General features: G+C 41.3%; 1 protein-coding gene across 3 annotated transcripts in view; it reads right to left on the bottom strand.

The window, feature by feature from the left end:
• kif26aa (kinesin family member 26Aa) overlaps window positions 1–26,105 on the bottom strand; it is a 176,028-nt gene that overhangs the window by 85,495 nt on the left and 64,428 nt on the right. For all 3 annotated transcript variants that reach the window (XM_024419610.2, XM_024419609.2, XM_024419611.2), the window contains exons 3-4: window positions 23,162–23,626; window positions 12,138–12,298 (exon numbers count right to left, since the gene is read on the bottom strand). In XM_024419610.2, the coding sequence (XP_024275378.1) occupies window positions 12,138–12,298; window positions 23,162–23,626 (626 nt within the window). The remainder of the gene's footprint in view (window positions 1–12,137; window positions 12,299–23,161; window positions 23,627–26,105) is intronic.

Raw genomic sequence — 26,105 nt, forward strand, 5'->3', positions numbered from 1 at the left:
TTTGTAAGTACTGTATTGTTGAATGCACAAGGCTCAATGCAGTGTGAATATAGAATAGCAACTACCTCTCTCAAGGTCATCCCTGGGGTCTAGGAGAGCACCCGACCTCAACACTTTGGAATGGACCTCCAAAGCAAGTTGCCATGGCAGCAGGGTTGTATTTTAGAAACAAATTAAGGGGGATGGAAGGATGGAGGATGAAGAAGGGAGTGAAGTGGGGCTGTGGGATGGATTGTGAAAATTGGGGCTCTTCACTTTCGTCTATAGTAGGTTAGTGGTTTATTGCTATTTTAAATCCATTGACATTTTTCAGGAAGGGCTGAATTAAACTGTAGTATATTGTATAAATTTTTTGTCAGGTTGCTTACACTGTACATAAGAAGCTCAACCACATTATGGTCAACAAACAACCCATTCTACTTTCAGTTGCATCCCTGGTCATTTTCATATTGCATGTAGATGCTAAGCCACCGCTCCTTAAAATATTTCAGACTGATTCACCCCTGAACCTGTTGACTTCCCTCTGAGACTCTCCAGTCGCGTGGTGGAATCGAAACCCCAGGACCCAAGCAGTGTTGTGACAGTCGTCCTCCCACTTGCCGGGTTGGAGCTGGCAGTGTGGTAAAACAAGTCGTGCTAGGAAGGAGTACTCACGCTGGCATTGTCAAAACAGGACATGTGGAGGCTGCCCATGTGGAGGCTGTCCATGTGGAGGCTGCCCATGTGGAGACTGTCCATGTAGAGGCTGTCCATGTAGAGGCTGTCCATGGGGAGGCTGCCCATGTGGAGGCTGTCCATGTGGAGGCTGTCCATGTAGAGGCTGCCCATGGGGAGGTTGCCCATGTAGAGTCTGCCCATGTAGAGGCTGTCCATGTAGAGGCTGCCCATTGAGAGGCTGTCCATGTAGAGGCTGCCCATGTAGAGGCTGCCCATGTAGAGGCTGCCCATGTAGAGGCTGTCCATGTAGAGTCTGTCCATGTAGAGTCTGCCCATGTGGAAGCTGCCCATGTAGAGTCTGCCCATGTAGAGGCTGTCCATGTAGAGGCTGTCCATGGGGTCCTACAGCAGAGCAGCCCTTCTCTTTAGGTCTATGTGTCAATGACAAATGCTGTTTCTCCTGATTTGCTGCACTGAGAAGAAATTCACCTACGATATAGTCAGATATACACTCACCAGACAGTTTATTATGTACATCAGCCAGTTCACGAAAATGAGTCAAGTGGCCGTGGCTTGATATATAAAGCAGGCAGACAGGCATCAAGGCATTCAGTTACTGTTTGATTGAACGTTAGAATGGGAAAAACGAGTGACCTAAGAGACTTGGTATGATTGTCGGTGCCAGGTGAGCCGGATCCACTATCTCAGAAATGGCCGCCCTCCTGGGCAAGAACGGTGCGTCAAGCAAAAAACATTCAGTCAGTGGCCGTCCAGCAGGCGAAAACAGCTTGTTAATGAGAGAGGGCTAAGGAGAATTGTGGAAGCTAAAAGGCGCAACACAAACAGACAAATAACAGCACAGTACAACAGTGGTGTGCAGAAAGGCATCTCGGAACGCACAACTCTTCGATCTTTGTCACGGATGGGCTATTGCATCAGACAACCACACCAGGTTCCATTCCTATTAGCTAAAAACAAGACGTAGTGGCTCCAGTGGGCACATGATAACCAACACTGGACAACTGACAATTGACAAAACAATGCCTGGAACATGACAGTGAGTTCCATTTACTTTGAGTGGCCTGGTCAGTCCCCAGACCTCAACCCAATACAGTATCTTTGGGATAAGATGGAACAGGCTGTTCGCAGCATGAATGTACCGCCATCCAATCTGTAGCAACTGCGTGATGCCATTGCATCAGCATGGACCCCGTCCCTGTGGAACGTTTACGACACCTTGTAGAATGCCCCTAAGAATTCTGGATGTTCTGTGGGCAAGGGGGGTGGTCTGACTGAGTACTAGAAGGGTGTACCTCATAAACTGTCCGGTGAGTGTATGTCCATATAGAACTCCCTTAAACTGAATTCCCATTCTTCGAAATGCACCGAAATCCAACAAGATGTGCGCTATAGCACACACAGTGCATAAACCAGTTGGATGCGTCCAAGTTCTTGCCTATGTATAATACGTCAGCTACTGTATCTCCAATAAGTCAGTGTGTGTCAGATAGGTATATGATCTATCTGTTTCGGATGATCCATCCCTCGCAGGACGGTTCACTCCCAGGCATTTGCCCTGGCATGGCTCTCAAAATCTGCTCGGCAGTGCAAAAATCCAATCTGCTGGGAGAGAGAGGTTTTATGACTGTAATGGTAATCTAACCTTCAAAGATTTACAGATAAAAGGAGAGTGGTTCTCTCTCTCTCTATCTCTCTCTCTCGCTCTCTCTCTCTCGTTCTCTGTGTCTTTAGAAAAGGCTGCCCGGGATGACTTTGATGTGATCGTAGGTTTAATACTTAAGGCTCTCTGTCTCTCGCCTGGTGATTTCTGAAGGGCTTTTCCTTTGGTATGTGCTGTAACGTTTTAAGGGTGGAGGGGCTTTGAGAGACAGCACTGGTGATGGAAAGCACTTTCTAGAAATTCTCTGTGAAGCGGCTTCTGTGTGCTTTGTGGCATTGTATATCTGTGTTGTTAATGTCACTCGTATGTCATGCTTTTTTCCCGCACAGACCTTCTTCCTCCTAAAATCTATTATCCTACCAATTTTCCACTGTAGCTTTACTCTGTAGTTTTACTCTGTAGTTTTACTCTGGCTTTCAAAGCACTTAAAAGTAGAAATCATTTTGAGTGCTCTCATCTATGAAAAACACTTTCCTCCATCCACCTCTGTAGTATTTATCCTATTCATATCATGATATTGTGCAAAATGTTTCTCATACCGCATACTCATAACATACCAACTGTCCATTTCAGTTTCCACCTGGTTATATGGGATGTTACACATACCCCTATAGGTTCTATAAAATAACCTGCACCATATAGGTTCTATAACCTAACCTATATCAAAAATATAGTTTCTATAACCTAACCTATATGAACCATATAGGTTCTATAACCTAACCTGCACCATATAGGTTCTATAACCTAACCTGCATCATATAGGTTCTATAACCTAACCTATATAAACCATATAGGTTCTATAACCTAACCTATATAAACCATATAGGTTCTATAACATAACCTGCACCATATAGGTTCTATAACCTAACCTGCATCATATATGTTCTATAACCTAAACCTACACCATATAGGTTCTATAACCTAACCTATATAAACCATATAGGTTCTATAACCTAACCTATATAAACCATATAGGTTCTATAACCTAACGTGCACCATATAGGTTCTATAACCTAACCTGCACCATATAGGTTCTATAACCTAACCTGCATCATATAGGCTCTATAACCTAACCTGCATCATATAGGCTCTATAACCTAAACCTACAACATATAGGTTCTATAACCTAACCTGCATCATATAGGTTCTATAACCTAACCTATATAAACCATATAGGTTCTATAACCTAACCTGCATCATATAGGTTCTATAACCTAACCTGCAACATATAGGTTATATAATCTAACCTATATAAACCATATAGGTTCTATAACCTAACCTATATAAACCATATAGGTTCTATAACCTAACCTATATAAACCATATAGGTTCTATAACAACCTGCACCATATAGGTTCTATAACCTAACCTGCACCATATAGGTTCTATAACCTAACTTACACCATATAGGTTCTATAACCTAACCTGCATCATATATGTTCTATAACCTAAACCTACACCATATAGGTTCTATAACCTAACCTATATAAACCATATAGGTTCTATAACCTAACCTATATAAACCATATAGGTTCTATAACCTAACCTGCACCATATAGGTTCTATAACCTAACCTGCACCATATAGGACCTATAACTTAACCTGCATCATATAGGCTCTATAACCTAACCTGCATCATATAGGCTCTATAACCTAAACCTACAACATATAGGTTCTATAACCTAACCTGCATCATATAGGTTCTATAACCTAACCTATATAAACCATATAGGTTCTATAACCTAACCTGCACCATATAGGTTCTATAACCTAACCTGCACCATATAGGTTCTATAACCTAACCTATATGAACCATATAGGTTCTATAACCTAACCTGCACCATATAGGTTCTATAACCTAACCTGCATCATATAGGTTCTATAACCTAACCTGCATCATATAGGTTCTATAACCTAACCTGCATCATATAGGTTCTATAACCTAACCTGCATCATATAGGTTCTATAACCTAACCTATATAAACCATATAGGTTCTATAACCTAACCTGCACCAAATAGGTTCATTAACCTAACCTGCATCATATAGGTTCTATAACATAAACTGCATCATGTAGGTTCTATAACCTAACCTGCATCATATAGGTTCTATAACCTAACCTATATAAACCATATAGGTTCTATAACCTAACCTGCACCATATAGGTTCTATAACCTAACCTGCACCATATAGGTTCTATAACCTAACCTATTTGAACAATATGGGTTCTATAACCTAACCTACACCATATAGGTTCTATAATCGAACCTGCACCATGTAGGTTCTATAACCTAACCTGCACCATATAGGTTCTATAACCTAACCTATATAAAAATATAGGTTCTATAACCTAACCTATATAAACCATATAGGTTCTATAACCTAACCTGCACCATATAGGTTCTATAACCTAACCTGCACCATATAGGTTCTATAACCTAGCCTATATAAAAAAATATAGGTTCTATAACCTAACCTATATAAACCATATAGGTTCTATAACCTAACCTGCACCATATAGGTTCTATAACCTAACCTGCACCAAATAGGTTCTATAACCTAACCTGCATCATATAGGTGCTATAACCTAACCTGCACCATATAGGTTCTATAACCTAATCTGCAACATATAGGTTCTATAACCTAACCTATATAAACCATATAGGTTCTATAACCTAACCTATATAAACCATATAGGTTCTATAACATAACCTATATAAACCATATAGGTTCTATAACATAACCTGCACCATATAGGTTCTATAACCTAACCTGCACCATATAGGTTCTATAACCTAACTTACACCATATAGGTTCTATAACCTAACCTGCATCATATATGTTCTATAACCTAAACCTACACCATATAGGTTCTATAACCTAACCTATATAAACCATATAGGTTCTATAACCTAACCTATATAAACCATATAGGTTCTATAACCTAACCTGCACCATATAGGTTCTATAACCTAACCTGCACCATATAGGTTCTATAACCTAACCTGCATCATATAGGCTCTATAACCTAACCTGCATCATATAGGCTCTATAACCTAAACCTACAACATATAGGTTCTATAACCTAACCTGCATCATATAGGTTCTATAACCTAACCTGCACCATATAGGTTCTATAACCTAACCTGCACCATATGGGTTCTCTAACCTAACCTGCACCATATAGGTTCTATAACCCAACCTGCATCATATAGGCTCTATAACCTAAACCTACAACATATAGGCTCTATAACCTAAACCTACAACATATAGGTTCTATAACCTAACCTGCATCATATAGGTTCTATATCCTAACCTGCATCATATAGGTTCTATAACCTAACCTGCATCATATAGGTTCTATAACCTAAACCCACACCATATAGGTTCTATCACCTAACCTGCACCATATAGGTTATATAACCTAACCTGCATCATATAGGTTCTATAACCTAACCTATATAAACCATATAGGTTATATAACCTAACCTATATAAACCATATAGGTTCTATAACCTAACCTGCACCAAATAGGTTCATTAACCTAACCTGCATCATATAGGTTCTATAACATAAACTGCATCATGTAGGTTCTATAACCTAACCTGCATCATATAGGTTCTATAACCTAACCTATATAAACCATATAGGTTCTATAACCTAACCTGCACCATATAGGTTCTATAACCTAACCTGCACCATATAGGTTCTATAACCTAACCTATTTGAACAATATGGGTTCTATAACCTAACCTACACCATATAGGTTCTATAATCGAACCTGCACCATGTAGGTTCTATAACCTAACCTGCACCATATAGGTTCTATAACCTAACCTATATAAAAATTTCGGTTCTATAACCTAACCTATATAAACCATATAGGTTCTATAACCTAACCTGCACCATATAGGTTCTATAACCTAACCTGCACCATATAGGTTCTATAACCTAGCCTATATAAAAAAATATAGGTTCTATAACCTAACCTATATAAACCATATAGGTTCTATAACCTAACCTGCACCATATAGGTTCTATAACCTAACCTGCACCAAATAGGTTCTATAACCTAACCTGCATCATATAGGTGCTATAACCTAACCTGCACCATATAGGTTCTATAACCTAATCTGCAACATATAGGTTCTATAACCTAACCTATATAAACCATATAGGTTCTATAACCTAACCTATATAAACCATATAGGTTCTATAACATAACCTATATAAACCATATAGGTTCTATAACATAACCTGCACCATATAGGTTCTATAACCTAACCTGCACCATATAGGTTCTATAACCTAACTTACACCATATAGGTTCTATAACCTAACCTGCATCATATATGTTCTATAACCTAAACCTACACCATATAGGTTCTATAACCTAACCTATATAAACCATATAGGTTCTATAACCTAACCTATATAAACCATATAGGTTCTATAACCTAACCTGCACCATATAGGTTCTATAACCTAACCTGCACCATATAGGTTCTATAACCTAACCTGCATCATATAGGCTCTATAACCTAACCTGCATCATATAAGCTCTATAACCTAAACCTACAACATATAGGTTCTATAACCTAACCTGCATCATATAGGTTCTATAACCTAACCTGCACCATATAGGTTCTATAACCTAACCTGCACCATATGGGTTCTCTAACCTAACCTGCACCATATAGGTTCTATAACCCAACCTGCATCATATAGGCTCTATAACCTAAACCTACAACATATAGGCTCTATAACCTAAACCTACAACATATAGGTTCTATAACCTAACCTGCATCATATAGGTTCTATAACCTAACCTGCATCATATAGGTTCTATAACCTAACCTGCATCATATAGGTTCTATAACCTAAACCCACACCATATAGGTTCTATAACCTAACCTGCACCATATAGGTTATATAAACTAAACCTACACCATATAGGTTCTATAACCTAACCTGCACCATATAGATTCTATAACCTAACCTATATGAACCATATGGGTTCTATAACCTAACCTACACCATATAGGTTCTATAACCTAACCTGCACCATATAGGTTCTATAACCTAACCTGCACCATATGGGTTCTCTAACCTAACCTGCACCATATAGGTTCTATAACCTAACCTATATGAACCATATAGGTTCTATAACCTAACTTGCACCATATAGGTTCTATAACCTAACCTCCATCATATAGGTTCTATAACCTAAACTATATAAAACATATAGGTTCTATAACCTAACCTATATAAACCATATAGGTTCTATAACCTAACCTGTATCATATAGGTTCTATAACCTAACCTGCACCATATAGGTTCTCTAACCTAACCTGCACCATATAGGTTCTATAACCTAACCTGCACCATATAGGTTCTATAACCTAACCTGCACCATATAGGTTCTATAACCTAAACCTACACAATATAGGTTCTATAACCTAACCTGCACCATATAGGTTCTATAACCTAACCTATATGAACCATATAGGTTCTATAACCTAACCTATATGAACCATATAGGTTCTATAACCTAACCTGCACCATATCGGTTCTATAACCTAACCTGCACCATATAGGTTCTATAACCTAACCTATATAAACCATATAGGTTCTCTTGTACCTCCTTTTGTTGGATTTCATTGAAAGAATATAGAGCCCATATGCACGCATTCACAACCAGCACACGCACGTACACACACACACACACACTCAGACACTCACACACACACACGCACAGAATCCAGAGTAGTGGTATTGTGAAGGGTGTCAGTTCAGCCTTCTCCCCTTCTCCTCCATGCTTGTTGTTGACCTTTCAGTAGAGAATGCCTCGCCTACTTGCTGAAATAGATCCTATCTGATAATCTGGCCACCTGCTGAAATGGTGTCGAAGTGGTCTTTGCGTGGGCAGGTTCTACTCTTTCTTTGAAGTGGTAGGCTACTTTGAACTAGAGCTTTGGCTGATGGGAAATATAGCACGATAAGATCACGACTACAGCTGACTGTACAGCCTAATACATCCAGGCCTACAAGAAACTAGGGGAATACATATTTATGATTTACGTAGTTAGATTTTGTCCTGCTATTGTTGTCTGTCTAACTCAAATCCAACATCAATTTCAGTTTCCAATGAAAATCGGAGTCAAAATACAGACAGACACAGTTGCAATTTTTAGAACTGGAAAAAGAGTGTGGAGGCATTGTCAAAGTCCCAAGTGGCACCCTAATCCCTACATACTGGACCAGAGCCCTGTGAGTCCTTGTCAAAAGTAGTGCACTATATAGGGAATAGGTTGCCATTAGCTACGCATGATTGTCAGACACAAACTAGCAACTCTATATTAATCCCTGAGACAAAGATTCATGACAAGTGTGTCAATCTCACCCGGATGACAATAGTAGTCCAACAAATAAAGACTGTAGCATATGAGTGAACGTTACGCTTGACATTTGAGGTATGTTCTCTTACACTAGATAAAGATTATTATTTCACAGTGCTGGGAAAAAATATCCTCAGTGTCAAAGTGTGAAATCTTTCTCAATAAGTTTCCTTGGTTCGCTCAGGTATTTACTTTGTCTCTGTCTTCTTACCCTTCTTTCTGGTTGCAATCTAAACAACCTCCAAATACTACAACGTAGGAAGTTAACCTAGTCAGCATGTAGACTGCTCAAACTTCATTCTGGACAGAAAAGTTCACTCTGAGGCTTTCATTTTAGGTTGTTATGCTTTTAGTTTCCAGTTCCAGAGCTAATGAACATCTGCATCATCATTTCCATGGGCTGTCGAATAGTAGCTAATGTGTGAAAATTATATATAAATTACTTATCTCCCCACTCCAAGTGATTAACCCAGGCATCCATCACTGACATCTTTGGCTAGGGCTACAAGCAATACTGGCAATATATATGGATTGCCAGCAGCAACAGAGTATTTTGGTAGCCTGGGAAAAGGCTCCGAGATTTTGACACGAACACTACTGGAGGGCTGAATAAGTAATGGGGCAGACTGTATCCTGCCTTCCCCTTGGAAGTGGAGAAGGAGACTAAGGCTTAGATTTCATCTGCACCGAGGAAGATCTGCGTTATAGCGCAATTGGCATTTAAAGATTTAGTATATTTAGTATATAGTATATAGCCTTAAAACAACCAGATGGGGCGAGGGAATGTGTTGAGTCTCTGGTCATGTAACTAGTTTGTGGAACTAGGCGTTTGTTGCACATCACTACTTTACAGGAGAGGCATTTGAATGTAAACAAGTATTTGCTGAGATAATGGATGGTCTGGATGTAGCATGCTTCTGTCTATAACGTGAGCTGCTCATTATGTGTTGATAGTCATTTCTACTGCAGTTTTTAAAGATATAACATTAGCCATCAATAACTATTTATTTTTTATTTATTTTTATTTCACCTTTATTTAACCAGGTAGGCTAGTTGAGAACACCTTTATTTAACCAGGTAGGCTAGTTGAGAACACCTTTATTTAACCAGGTAGGCTAGTTGAGAACACCTTTATTTAACCAGGTAGGCTAGTTGAGAACACCTTTATTTAACCAGGTAGGCTAGTTGAGAACACCTTTATTTAACCAGGTAGGCTAGTTGAGAACACTTTTATTTAACCAGGTAGGCTAGTTGAGAACACCTTTATTTAACCAGGTAGGCTAGTTGAGAACACCTTTATTTAACCAGGTAGGCTAGTTGAGAACACCTTTATTTAACCAGGTAGGCTAGTTGAGAACACCTTTATTTAACCAGGTAGGCTAATTGAGAACACATTTATTTAACCAGGTAGGCTAGTTGAGAACACCTTTATTTAACCAGGTAGGCTAGTTGAGAACACCTTTATTTAACCAGGTAGACTAGTTGAGAACACCTTTATTTAACCAGGTAGGCTAGTTGAGAACACCTTTATTTAACCAGGTAGACTAGTTGAGAACACCTTTATTTAACCAGGTAGGCTAGTTGAGAACACCTTTATTTAACCAGGTAGGCTAGTTGAGAACACCTTTTTTAACCAGGTAGACTAGTTGAGAACACCTTTATTTAACCAGGTAGACTAGTTGAGAACACCTTTATTTAACCAGGTAGACTAGTTGAGAACACCTTTATTTAACCAGGTAGGCTAGTTGAGAACACCTTTATTTAACCAGGTAGGCTAGTTGAGAACACCTTTATTTAACCAGGTAGGCTAGTTGAGAACACCTTTATTTAACCAGGTAGGCTAGTTGAGAACACCTTTATTTAACCAGGTAGGCTAGTTGAGAACAAGTTCTCATTTGCAACTGTGACCTGACCAAAAGTTTTGCTACATTTCTCAACAACATTGAGGCCCTGAATTTAGCAGACTCTATCGACAGATCAGTTGGAATAAAGTGATGGGCTACTTTCTGCATACGCCACGGTCAGTGTGAACCAATGTTACTTGACACAACACTGGCCAAACAAAACAGAGTTAAATAGTTCCAGCTACCTGCAGATTCATACTACAACTATGACAATTTTGTATTGGTAGTAGTGTGAGTTGGGATTATTCCGGTTCATTATTTAGCTAGCCAGCTATCTAGCTACATGTCTAAACAAGACTCTACATGTCTAAACAAGAGAGATGATCACATGACCCATCAAGATAGCCAGTTATATCTGGGGGTGGTTACGACCATCTTTTGTATTTAATGAACATGTGTACATGTCTAGACAATAGTGACCCATCCACTTAGCTAGATGTGGCTGGGGGGTTGATTATAGCATTTCCTTCACATGACCATTCAATTTAGACAAGTGTGTCTGTGTCATCTAATAATGATAAAATAGTTATATCTGTACACTTTCTGCTTTTGATATTGCTACTATGCAAGTAATCATTTCAATGTACTGTTTACACCTTCTGTATCCTGTGCATGTGACAAATAAATGTAGAATTGATTTGATATAGCGTGTGTTTACCAGAGACGTTAATGTGAAGAATAACATGACCTGCACCAAAGTCAGATTAGGATATAGGCCAAGGACTAGATAACATGGATTTTTATCTGGAGTTTGTCCTTATTGTAAGCTACTACTTTTACCACTTTTAGTCTTGAAATATTTGGTTGTTTACTAAACTACTCACTCTGTTTAGCACATGGCCTCTCATGTGAATCCTTAAAGAGGTGGGTGGGGCTAAGGCATAAGAGGGTGTGAACAATGCTGAATGGATGTAGACAAAGAAGAGGTCTCCAGCAGGAATACCAAAACATTCACGTGCCATTTTCTCAAAAGTGGGGATACAAGTTTATCAGCTTTTGAGGCAGAATTACTTTCCCATTGTTTCTCAACAGCAGTGTTTGATATCCCATTTTCTAGCTCTGAGTCTCTACTTTAATCCAATGTAAAAATCAGAATTTCAATTTTTGCTACATAAGACCGAATCGAGGCTGTTGGTCGCATATGCCCTATTGGAATGGTCCAATCCAGGACAAACGTGGATATAACCATTATTTGTATGATGTGTAGCAGGTTTGGGGTCAATTTGAATTGAGGGCAGTCAATTTAGGAAGTGGTTTAAATTTAAAATGTAAAAATTCTTCAATTGAATGAGTCATTGAAAATATATGCCTTTTTTTAAATTATTGAATTTAAATTTCAGTTCACTTCCTGAATTTACTGCCCTGATATGTGGAAAGAGGCAGCAGTTTCAAAGTGGATTGCGTCATCGATCAAGCCACAAGTTCACAAGTCTCTGAAATCTACATATGCATATATCACCCACAAGGCTCTTTAGGGTAAAGTATGGCTTTGACTTACCTGATGAAGAACGAGGCTGCAGCAGAGGGTGTGTGGCTGGTTTGGGTGGGGGTGGGCTGGGGCTGGTGTACGGTAGGAGTGATGGTGGCATAGTCGTAGATGGGGCTCCCAGGGGCAATGGGCATGTAGTTCCTGTATGGGTCAGGAGCCAAGCCCTGCGTCTGGACAGGGAGAGAAGAGGGAGGGGGTGGGTGGGGATAGAGAGATGGAGAGAGTACATGAGCATCAACCAATGTGACAAAAAAAGTATACAAACTCTGCATCCAACTTCAATGTGTATGACCATGACTTGCTTTCAACAAACCAAAACATTTAGTGAAGTAAAAACCAAACATTGCAAGATAATTGCATATTTTCAAAAAACTAAACAAATTGCGTAATGTGCTCTCACAGGTCAGAGAAGCCTGTTGGGGAACTCAGTTGAGTGACTGCTTTGGTTGATGTGGCTCCTGCATTTGTGAGCAGGAGTACCAAAAAGCTTAGGGAAAACACATCACGCAGGCCACTCCACAGCAGGAAATGACCTGTGTAACAATGCTACAGTTCGTTGTCACTCCATTTGCTGCAGCTGCAGGTTGGTAATCTTGGTCCTTTACTCTCACTGCTAGCTAGTCATTAGCTTATTAGCTTTGGTCATTAGCTTTGGTCATTAGCTTTGGCCTGATTACCGACTCACACTGTGCTACAATATGGTTAGCGTTGAAAAACTGATAGAGTCCCATCCATTATCACTTGTTCTAATCATCTGTGACTAAAATATGAGATAACATAGGATATGTAATTCAACCAGATTGACGTGTAATATGAGAATGAGAGTGAACTTTTGAGTGTTGGACAAAACACAACAGTCGTTTGTCTGCCATTTGATTTAACAGAGATAAACCACTTGTGCCAATCATCTCATAGGCTACTGTATGTTCACAAGTCAACGCAGCCCTTCCCACAATCTCCATTTGGCCTTGTTCTTTCAAATGAGCCAGATGCATCTTTTAATGTGCTGTCTGCTTTCTGGTGACGCCTTTTGTTGGGGATGTGACATTTTTCTCTTTCTCTTTCTGTTTCATTTTTGTCTTTCTGTTTCATTTTTGTCTTTTAATTTCTCTCCCTCTGTCTCCCTCTGTCTCCCTGTCTGTCTCCCTCTCTCTCCCTCTCTCTCTCTCTCTCTCTCTCTCTCTCTCTCTCTCTCTCTCTCTCTCTCTCTCTCTCTCTCTCTCTCTCTCTCTCTCTCTCTCCCTCTCTCTCCTCTCTCTCTCTCTCTCTCTCTCTCTCTCTCTCTCTCTCTCTCATCCCTTTAGTCTATAAGGAAATGAAGAAACTGGGGCAGGCATCCACTCTGTACTCATCACAGTGGATTACCGTGGCGATGTCTGCGGAGTGCCGACATTTGGCGGGGAGTCCATTATTCAGTTCTTTGACTGCGGCGTTGGCGCGGCAGCTAACAGGATTACAGAGACGCACGCCGTTCGCCCCTCCACGGAAGCGCCGCCACACAGAGAGAGGACGGAAGTAGTCAACAACAAAAAGCTGCCACACTGACACAGCCAAGACGCCCCCAGCTGCCACATTGTCACAGATGCCCCCTTATTGCTCTTAAAGTGATTCTAGGTCTCTGAGTAAAAGAAGGGCCAGTACCTGGTAGTTGTATATGTAAAATGTATGTTAATACAGGCAACTATAATTGTTGATGGCTAGCAATTTGATCTACTGCAGGGGTTGGCAACAGGCGGCCAGCGGACCAATTACCGGCCCCGGAGTGATTTCTTTTGGCCCCCCAAAGTGAAATGTTTGACTGTAAAATGAGTTTAATTCAGGAAACTGTTCCCAAGTATTCCCATGAATAAAAAAAAGAGACGTGGTCGTGTCTCAATGTAATAAAGGAATTAAATTATTGTTATTATCAAATACAATCTCTTTTCTGGGCTTAGTTGTGGTCAATTTGCAGTGTACAAATTATTATCATTGTGTTCTACCGAACCACCTTCTCTGACAAAAATCGGCCCGCGGCTGAACCTAGTTGCCTACCCCTGATCTATTGCTTTTCTGTTGGCAGTAACAGAGAAATTGACTCAAACATAACAGTGGTCAGGGAATCGTCATTTCTCACAGGTCAAGTTCTATTTTCTTTAAAATTGTTCCAATCCTAATGAAAAGAACAGTATTTTGGGGGGGGTTCTTCCTAACAAACAGGGTCTTCCCCCAATCTATATATAGTATTTACATTGAGATAATTTATAGAATTAAATACCTTATGAAAAAGGTAGAGCAAGCTGTTATTTCTTTGTTAATCTTTGGCATGTTACATCATCATCACCCCCCCAATCACCCTCCCCTCAATCATCCCCCACAATCACCCCCCACAAAGACTGCAAACATACGTATCTATATGGTTGTTGAAGCATGTCTACAGTACAAACAACAACAATATTTGTTTGGTAACTTGTTTATCCACCCCAGGGGTAAACCATCTGCCGACTACACCTGATAGCAGTGCTATTTATATAACCCCTAACAGGAGCGCACTAGTCTGACAGACACATGTGACCATGGGAAGAGACACCTTCAGTATGGCTTCAAAGGTGCCCTTCGTGACACACTCGCGTTTTAATCATCTCCAGGATGCCACTCATAGACGCTGTAGCACATTTTCTTCTCATTCTATAGCATGGCAGTTTGAGTGAGCGTACCTGTACGTGACACGCGTGTGCTTAAACTACATATAAGATAATGGCAACAAGTAACCCAGATGCATTACGCTTCGCTATTTTTGTTTCCGAGCTTCAATGGAAGTTACAGTGAATAAGCCACGAGGAGGAATGTTGCAACTTGGAAGTCAGACCCAAATGGCTGATGGGTAGATAACGAGCTGTAGATTGTAGAATAATGTTGTCTCTTCCTCGCAGTGGAACAGATTACAGAGATCCAGAATCACTCAAACACCCACATCCCACTGAACACGACTGTATATATTACCAAAAACTCCTCTCACACATCCTATAATAATTCAAGTGTAGAGGCTGGCCGGCAGAGCAGTAGCCTATTAATGGCCAGCAGGAGATCTACATTTGGGTCTAAATTGGAGGTCCATATTTTTATGATGTAACGGCTAGGTTATGGTGTTAGGGTAAGGCAGTAGGTGTGAAGAGCCGGGGGTGGCTAAGATGTTACCGGGGTGGCTGAGATGTTACCGGGGTGGCTGGGATGTTACCGGGGTGGCTGGGATGTTACCTGGGGTGGCTGAGATGTTACCGGGGTGGCTGGGATGTTACCGGGGTGGCTGGGATGTTACCGGGGTGGCTGGGATGTTACCGGGGTGGCTGGGATGTTACCGGGGTGGCTGAGATGTTACCGGGGTGGCTGAGATGTTACCGGGGTGGCTGAGGTATTACCGGGGTGGCTGGGATGTTACCGGGGTGGCTGGGATGTTACCGGGGTGGCTGGGATGTTACCGGGGTGGCTGAGATGTTACCGGGATGGCTGGGATGTTACCGGGGTGGCTGGGATGTTACCGGGGTGGCTGCGATGTTACCGGGGTGGCTGGGATGTTACCGGGGTGGCTGAGATGTTACCGGGGTGGCTGAGGTGTAACCAGAGTCTGACAAATCCATACAGTACTGGCCCTTTGCACCTCGAGGAACTAAAAGCAATAAGTCAAGTCACATGACTTAATGAATTATGGAACTGGGTCATATACGGTGCTATGGCGGCTGTTTGGCCTTGTGGTTCACCCGTTAGTCAATTCTACATTTTTTCAGCTCAGAATATATCATTTACGAGACTAGTATCTTTTCAGTGAGCGTGCTTTGCTATAATTCCTTGTTGTTAGTGTATGAGGTTTGAGATTTGTAGTTTTAGCATTCATAAGTAGAAAATGTTTCTCTCTTTTTTCCATTATCTTCTTATTCTCTTTCTCTCTCACTCCTTCCCTACCCCTGGGAGGTTGTTGTCCAACAGGGTTGGAGAATAACCGACTACATGTAAGATGTTTTTTTAAAACGGTAACTGTAATCTGTTACATTAGCAGCAAACATATTGCAATCAGATTACATATACTTTTGAAAAACTAAATGGTTACTTTGAAGATTACTTTTAAATTCAGAAAGGATGTTTGCGATATAATCTTTGTCAATTTTCTGTTTTTCTCAATGAAGTTCAAATCAACATTGAAAAAAGGAGGAAGTTTAAGTTTGTTCCACCTGAGTGAGTCTGACCACAAGTCAGAGACCACTATGATGTCAGAGACCACTATGATGTCAGAGACCACTATGATGTCAGAGACCACTATGATGACACACCAAATGTGTTTGATGGATTGCGGGAAAAGAGCAGGAATAGGGTTTTGTAGACTAAAGTCCAAGCCATGTCTTCCAATGGTGCGACTACTGTCAGCATCCAAATATTATCCAACTTTAATTAACGCTTGGAGGTAAGGATGACAGCAGTGGTGTAGTCTACGGTGATACGGATATCACTTATTATTGATATCTACATAGCGCATTGATGTGAAACAATGCTACTCTCTCATGTAACTATTTGTGCCTTACGGATTGTGGTTGTTGTGGATGGCTGTTCACAAATCTAAAGGTGTATTTGAACCCAATAGTGTTTGAATTTAAGGAGTTTAAGCTGCCTGTCAATCATTGTTTTTGAAACCAGTGGACAGCCAGTGAAAAATGTGCTCTAGCAGCAGCTGCATAGTGTGGACCCAGCCTATGGAACAAAAGTGAGGCTTTTATTGCTCAATCTAATTCATGCTGTTTAAAAAATATATATCCATAGGCCTAATGGACACATGCTCAAACTCACACACTGTTGATAGACTTAAAGGGGCAATCTGTAGTTTTATCCATTTTTGGACTTACAAATTATATATATATATATCCATTGATTCTTGAAGAATATAACTTATAAATGCCTCATGAGCTTAGTTCAATTGTAAATGTAACAAACACTGTATAGCCTCATAACATGGTTAAAACAATCATTTTGATATCATGGATGATCAGTCCTTGCATCCCTAGTTCTGTCTAGTAATCTGAGAGGGGTTACATTTCTCCAGGCCCATCCCTCAGTTTTTAATAAAACCGAGGCGGGGTGACATTTTGTAATTGTTTCATCTGTGGATTTTCCTTTTAAAGAGCTGCATATTATCAAGATATCAAAGTGTCACTAACAAAAAGGTAAACAATAGGCCCATAGAAAATGCAGCATGTGGCATTCGTTTTTCACTTTACTAGTGCTCAAAGCAGGCCATTCCATGAGCGTAACATGGATTTTTCGACTCGACTCAATGAGCCCAATCAGCCTTCCATGACAACAAAATCATAAAGAACAGAGTATGGCTGTCTTATACATTCTTAGTTTCGGGGTTATGATCAGGTTAAACAATTTTTTTTATCTATAATTCCATATTTCCGAATCCTATTCTTGAAGATCAAGGGGTATAACATATTGGAATGACTGGAATTGTGATAGACTTTGGCTTTTAATGTAAAGATAAATTGAATCGTATTATTATATGTAGTAGAAACCAATAGGTTAGAAGAAGCCTACATAACCAACCCATGAAGTAAAATGTAACATCCATATATGGCCAGCTATGTAAACTTTAACATGGATTTATCCAATAGATGTCGTTCAATTGGTAACATACATTTTGTCTTCTTCTAATGCTTCTTAACGGGAAAGTCATCTAAAAGTATCTGAATGTAATCAGATTATGTTACTGATTTTGGGGTAATCCAAAGGGTATGTTACCGATTACAATTTTGGAAGGGAAACTAGTAACTGTAACGGATTACATGTAGAAAGTAACCTACCCAACCCTGGAGGTGTGCAATATTGGCACGGCTGTTCCAGAGCAGACCCAGGTACTGATGACAGCGGGAAGGTCACTCTGGGCAACAAGAAACGCTTAAAAAATGCTCACGAAATGTGCTGCCTATGGGACTAATTGAGAGGGAGGAACCCTACAGTGTGCCTGCCATTTGGGTTGGCTCAAAGTGGCCTGTTGGTGATTTGAAGCAGAAAGCGAAACAACTTTTTTTGTCGATCAAACCTTTCACAGTTTGTGAGGCTGTTTTTCTGCACCTGGTTTTCAACATTGTGCAAAAAATACATCTTTGATCGGCAATTCACCCTCTTGATCCTTTTCTGCTTGTCAACTAAGTCTGATAAAAAACCCAGGTGTAGGCTACAAAATAGAAATTAAACTAATAATATAGCTTGCTTTGTTGGTATGTGTCTAGTCCTTCTCTGTTCCCAGTAATCAAACATTTTACTCTTAGTAAATTCAATGTTTAGTGAATGGAACAATTTCTTTGATGGAAAATGCTTATATTCATCTAATAATACTCCTATATCTGTCTGTGTATTTCAGCATGGTACACTGAAATGACTACAGACCCTTCTCTGAATCCTCATCTTTGATCGTGTCCTTCATAATCAGAGCCCAGTCCAAAATGGGGGAAGGCAGTGAAGCGTGAGGTGTGCCCACTCCTCCACTCAACCCAAGCCAAGCCTCCCAGATGGATGTCAGACGTGCTTATTCACCTCAGGTGAGAACCAGGCCCCATCTGTCAGCACAGAGAGGAGGGAGGCATGATCCTGGCTTCCTTTTCCTTTGTGTTCTCTTCCATTTGTCCTTCCCTTGTTTCTCTCAGTCTCAACATAAACCAACACCTTTCCCTCTCCTCTGAGAATTTGGTGAGTCACTTTTCTGGTAGGGGCAGCGTTCGAAGGCTGCAGACGGCATTGAACCATCTGGCTCGGCCGAATGGGGTGGTGTCTCCTCAGAGCATTACTGACACGTCTCCTTGTCTCCAGTGCCCTCGCCTACCTCCTCCCTAATTAAATCAAGTACCCATCTTTCATTCTTAGGCCTCCCAAATCCTATGGCTTCTGTAGTGTTCTGAGTTCTGTAGTGTTCCAAGAACAGCCTGAATTCTTCGGGGCATTCTATAAGGTGTCGGAAACGTTCCACAGGGATGTTGGTCCATGCTGAAGCGATGGTATCATGCAGTTGATACAGATTGGATGGCGGTACATTCATGCTGTGAACAGCCCGTTCCATCTCATCCCAAAGACGCTCTATTGGGTGGAGGTCTTGGGACTGACCAGGCCACTCAGGTAAACTGAACTCGCTGTTATGTTCCATGCAATGTTTTTCCACTCTTCTTCTTGTTTGTTGTTTTTAGCTGATAGGAGTGGAACCGGGTGTGGTCGTCTGCTGCAATAGCCCTTCCGTGACAAGGATCGACGAGTTGTGCATTCCGAGATGCCGTGCTCACACCACTGTTGTAGTGCGCCGTTATATATCTGTTTGTGGCCCGCCTGTTAGCTTGCACGATTCTTGCCATACTCCTTCGACCTCTCTCATCAACGAGCTGTTTTGGCTCAAAGGGTCACCGCTGGCTGGATATCTTGTGTTTGTTGCACCATTCTCGGTAAACCCTAGACACTGTCCTGGGTGAAAAGCCCAGGAGGACGGCCGTTTCTGAGATACTGGACCCGGCGCGCCTGGCAACGGCAATTATACCACGCTCAAAGTCACAGGTTACTAATTTAGCCCATTCTAACACTCAAAAGAACAGTAACTGAATGTCTTGATGCCTGCCTGCTTTATATAGCAAGCCACGGCCACTTGACTCACTGTCTGTAGGACGATCCATTTTTGTGAACGAGTGGTGTACCTAAAAACTGTCTGCTGAGTGTAGATCATTACACACACACACACACGCACGCACGCACACACACACACACACACACACACACACACACACACACACACACACACACACACACACACACACACACACACACACACACACCACACACACACACACACCCCACACACCCACCCATCCACACACACCCCCACCCACACACCCCACCCACCCACAGACACATCCCACAGCTACTCACGTACACGCACCCACATGGCCCCCACCCACCCACCCACAGACACACACACCACCCGCTCACAGACACACACACCTGCCATACGTCCACTGAAAGGTCCCTACAGTGGCACACAATTCTCTGAGGTGTCCAACTCAGGTTTTTGTGTAATTGGGATGCGATGTGCCAGCTCAAGGTCTAATTGCTTTCAGACACCGAGAAGGAATAGGGGATACGATTGGCTGCCTTAAACGGCACACGTTCAATCAAAAGCATTAGCTGTCCAACTCTTGGCAGCACAGAGGCACTTGTTGACATTGGAGGGAGTGGATGCTAACAGATACACAGAAAATAAACATTGAGAACAGATTGCCTGTAAGTCCCAACAGCATAGCAAATGAACATACAACATACTTAGGATCATTATTATACAATACATACTGGTTGGATACACGTTCATACTCTTGTTTTCAAAAGGAGACAAATATTTTCTTAGGTTTTTAGAACACACATTGGGATATCAGGTGAGATGTTAAGAGACAAATTACCATAGTAGTCAAACCATCCTCCATTTCTTGTATTGTGAAATTCAAAGCAATTCTATTCAATCAGAAAATACATTATTAACAGGTATCTGACTGGGTAGAGAGGTTCAAGAGAGGAAGAGGAGAAGAGAGGAAGAGGAGAAGCGAGAGGTTTCACTTTTGCCAAAATCTGTCTAAAATAAGCCATATGAGCTTATTTTGGAATTAGACTTGTCACCTGCCTTCCTGCCTTTGGGACAACGACTCCCATCATTAGGGCGGAGACAAGAGCATCTCGTAATTATATACAGAGCTCAGTTCTATCCGCTGTAAAACAAGCTCTGACCAGAGGCTACCATTAGGCATAGAGGTCAGCCCTCAATTAAAACTATTGTAGCTGTCAATCGACACAAAAGACAGAAGATAAGCCAATCAGAGCTGTTCTCTGGTCCATCAGTCGTCTCGATGTCATCCTCCACACCCAAATCGTCCAATCAATCAAACCACTCAGTTTCTCATCCGTTTCTTCTCTTCAATCAAGAGAAATTGGCATTAATCCCATTCTGACCCACAGCCTCCTCCTCCACTTCGCCGCAGCACGCACTTAATGCCGTTGTCCAGCACTTCACAAATCTCGCCCGCGATCAATAGCGACCATTCTCTCTGTAGATTCTACAATGACCTCAGACAACATTTGCATATCCAATCCTCTCCCCATTGATTTCTGGCCCTCATTACAACCCCATTACAAACAGGACTGTGATGCCTAATCTGTAGGAGTGCCTCTATGGAGGGGTATACAGTCTAAAGCATGGTTATGCTTTAGATCCCATGTGTCTGAAAGCAGTGTCTGAAACAAATCCAGACTCACTTGGCATGGGGGCGTGTGGCAGCCAGGAGGCCAATCCCGTGTTCCCAAGTTTAATCAGCCCGTCACTGGAGTTACTTGGCACATGGATGGATGGTACTTGTGTGGCGGTGAGGTCAACAATGGACATCATCAGCGTGATAATCCTTCCGCATTGAGATGACCTAATGTTCAATCTCCGGATAGGAAGGTCAAGTGGTGTTTGGAAGGCTGTGATCCCGGCTCGGAGGGTATTGTGCTGGGCAATCTGCTTATTTAATGACTACTGATGCAGCCTTGGGGTGTCATGGCCGACATCTATCTACCTGGGTTTACCTAGGACTAACTGGACTGGCATCACAGGAGGTTGGTGGCACCTTAATCGGAGAGGACGGGATCGTGGTAATGGCTGGAGCGGAGTCGGTGGAATGGTATCAAATACATAAAACACATGGTTTGATGTCATTCCATTCGCTCCGTTCCAGACATTATTATGAGCCGTCCTCCCCTCAGCAGCCTCCACCTACTGTCATCCTTTTTCATGGGGATGAAGTCCGTCACTTGAATTGGCACTAGCCAAACAACCTTTAGAGTTGTTTATAAGAAAAGTGTAAAAAGGAAGCTGAATTGTGTTGCCTGTAACTCTCCGGTGATATGAACCTCAGCTTTGTTTACCTTCTGTATTCCTCAGTGGACTGTGAGTCAGAGGGGATGGCATTTTAGTTTTGTACAGGCTAGATGATGTAGTGGTGTGTTCATTTCATTACGCCAATATATGGATAGTTCATTTTTCTAGATCAGATAATGTCCTGAGAGGGATGCCCAAAACAGTACAAGGTGGATTAAAAGTTATCTGACTAACTACTATGCATGATTATTCTGGTATGAATGGAGTAGGAGGTAAATGTTAAAAAGATCATCTCTAAAATAAGTTATATGACAGAGACTCCCAACTCCACTGTTTATATTGAGCTATGAGCAGGCACCTGCCTTGACACTGGTCATGTCACCCCCGAGTCCTGATTAACACCCCAAATGACATCATCAGAGGGTGACATCTCATTCAGGCAGATGAAGTCCCCCTGTGGTGGCAGCCCTGTCATGTCACTTAACTGGAGTGGTATTCAAGACGCCTCAGCCTTGAACTAGGAGTGTGAATCATGATGATATGATTATAGGGCCAGCCATAAAATTGACACTGGGTCGTTTAATAAAGCCTAATTAATAAGTGGCCTGAAAAAATATATAAACTACAGTAGTTTCAGTCAAATACACACTATTCCAGAGCTAGAAATGTCATGCTTGGCAACCAAACTCCTAACAGAAGCCATGGATGAAGAAATAAGTCCTTTTCCATTGACCCTGGTCACAACTCCTAACCCTTTCTAGAGTCACAGTAATTCAAATTGTTCTGCGTTGCCAAGGTAACAGCAAAACCAAGGTCTTTTCTCAGACCTGAATGGTTTTGTCATAGCACATGGAGTATAAAAAAGTTGAATGTGTTACCGTGCAGCACTAACCAAAGTGAATGAAAATGGTAGCCATTCTTGGATGAAAATGGAGGACAAATTCAAGGTGTCTTTTTTGCCCAAAAAATAATGCATTTCGGCTTGAAAGTGTTTGCTAGGTAGCTTTCAGGAGAAGGACAAACACAGGTCTGAATACATTTCATAATGCTTAAAAGACCGAAACTGTATGAATGAAGTCTAGCCCAAAATACCCTAACCCAAAGAAAACAAAAGAGAATATGAACTTACCATAGCAGAATGAGGATGATGATCCCTCCTGACACGAGAGACTCTCCACACTCCCTCCAGAAAGTGCTGTGGTATGGGAGTCACCGTGGACTTGGACCCTCCCATGTAGCTGCTCTGGATCCCACCCCAACCCTGGAGTCCCCCCCTGAACCTTTCCCCAGGAATCTGATCATAGAACCTGGGTGGCTGCTTGGCTGGCGAGTCCTCCATGGACCAGTCCTGGCAGGGTAGGGTGCCCACGCTGTGGGCGGCAGGGCGGGGGGTCAGCCCTGAGGAGAAGGCTCCAGGATGCAGGTCGGGCATGTCTCCGGTGAGGCCCAAGGCTTTCTGCAGGGCCAGGCGTCTCAGTTGGTGGAGGGCAGTGCCACAGACCTGGCAGGTGCTGTCCTCTCTAGCATACGGGCCCCTATGTGGACACTGGAGGTGCTGGAGCTTGTCGAACAGGAACACGGCGAAGCCCGGGTCCTGTGGAGAAACAACGAGATTAGAGTCAACCCACAAGTTAGATCTCAAATATTCAGGTTTGTTCAAGATCATTTCATTTCAGTTAATTTCTCTTATTTCTGATATGCCATACTGCTACTTATTCGAAAACATATATTGCAGTATTCTATTAAAATACAAACACATTACATAGCCTACATACATGCAAGCACACACACACACACACACACACAGGCTCCAGGCGGATACCATCACAGAGAAGTGCACACCATCAAGAGCTAGGGTAGTCATGACTACCATATCCACTGATCAACTCAATGGCCTCAATGAAAGATGGGTATCCAAGAGTCTCAACGAATACGACACAGCTTCAGGAAACAGTTAGCTGTATAAGGATGTGATGCGAGGGTTGACTCATAACCTGCAGTCCCCGTGGATATGGGTCATGAACTATTGAGAGAAAACAATGCATTGAAAATCCATAAATGTACAATTCTTGTTCAATTCATATCTATAGGCTACATTGAGGTTTTTCTTTCATTATTTTTATCTGGCGTTAGTCTAAGTTTTAAGGCCTAACTGTAGCGCACCAAATACATGGCAATTGCCAAGTAATTTGGAGCAGCAAAAGTTTACGTTGATCCGTTGAGGCAAAAAGGAAAACAGAGTTTAATTCAATAAGAGAAAAGCTGTGAAATAGAGAGTTGAAAATAAATTGAAGGGAGGGCCAGAACAGTAGCCTAATGTTTGGGAAAGATTTGGTAAAAGTGGTGAAAATAGAATGATAGCAGTGCCGGCTATGTCACGTGTGGTGATTGTGAGGCTACATACACATTTGAGAGTCACAAGAGGAGGACCTCAAAATGACACGTCAAGGGAACTGTGCTGTTCAGATGGGTTGAATGGAATAGTAGCCCAACTGAAATCTTGACGCTGACTGATAACCTCTCGCATAGTCTAATATAATATTAACTCCTGCAGAATTAAGTATTTCTTGCAGTGAAATTATATACCAAATGTACATTTTAACTCTGAAAAAGGAGTGGAGAAATATAATTTATTTCATTCAGCATCTTGAGAGAATGAATGTGCGGTTAGGGACTGTCTGTAAAGGTACTATCTTAATCTGCATCATAAAAGCTGATAGTATTTTAGCCACTTAAATGTACATGTTGGGTAGTTTTCACAGCTTTTATTTCCTTAAAAGTGGCCAAACTGATGTAATGTTTAGAGTTATTTCATTTTCTCCCCGGTCCCTAAACATCTTTGCTGCCCGAGAGAAGCAGAGATGAAAGATAAAACTTTACAGATGTCAACTAGATTGAAGCATTCATTCTGTTGATTTATGACATTATTCTGGTGAGCAAGGGGTTAATTTAGTATTCTTAGGGCAAGAAGTATTAACAGAAGAGAAGCCGCAAGCCCTGAATTTTTGCAGTGAATAAAGGGTCTGAAACCTTATGTAAATAAAGTATTTCTGTTTTTTATAACATTTCTAAAAACCTGTTTTTTTGCTTTGTTATTTTGGGGTATTATGTGTAGATTGATGAGGAAATCAAATAATTTAATCAATTTTAGAATAAGGCTGTAACGTAACAAAATGTAGAAAAAGTCAAGGGGTCTGAATACTTTCTGAATGCACTATACTTGCCGCCTACCACCCGGTACTCAACCCTGCACCTTAGGGACTGCTTCCCAATTTGCATAGTCATTTAACACTGGACACTTTAATAATGTTTACATACTGTTCTACCCACTTCATACAGTATGCATTGGACTAGTAACCGAAAGGTTGCAAGATCGAATCCCCAAGCTGACAAGGTAAAAAAATCTGTTGTTCTGCCCCTGGACAAGGCAGTTAACCCACTGTTCCCTGGTAGGCCGTCATTGAAAATAAGAATTTGTTCTTAACTGCCTTGCCTAGTTAAATAAATGTCAAATAAATAAATACAAAATAAAGTACAGTACCTTCAGAAAGTATTCATACCCCTTGACTTATGCCACATTTTGTTGTGTTACAGCCTGAAATTTAAAAAAATACTTGTATAAAATACATGTTTCTCACCCATCTACACACAATACCCCATAACGACAAAGTGAAAACATGTTTTTAGAAATGCTTGCAAATTTATTGAAAATGAAATGAAAAAAAATATCTAATTTACATAAGTATTCACACCCCTGAGTCAATACATAGAGTTAGAATCACCTTTGGCATCTATGACATCTGTCTTCCTGGGTAAGTCTCTAAGATCTTTGCACACCTGGATTGTACAATATTTGCACATTATTCTTTAAAAAATTCTTCAAGATCTGTCAAGTTGGATGTTGATCATTGCTAGACAGCCATTTGCAAGTCTTGCCATAGATTTTCAAGACGATTTCAGTCAACTAGGCCACCCAGGAACATTCAATGTCATCTTGGTTAGCAACTCCAGTGTATATCTGGCCTTGTGTTTTAGGTTATTGTCCTGCTGAAATGTGAATTTGTCTCCCAGTT

Source organism: Oncorhynchus tshawytscha, linkage group LG05 (genome assembly GCF_018296145.1).
Source record: "Oncorhynchus tshawytscha isolate Ot180627B linkage group LG05, Otsh_v2.0, whole genome shotgun sequence".
Lineage (NCBI taxonomy): Eukaryota > Metazoa > Chordata > Actinopteri > Salmoniformes > Salmonidae > Oncorhynchus > Oncorhynchus tshawytscha.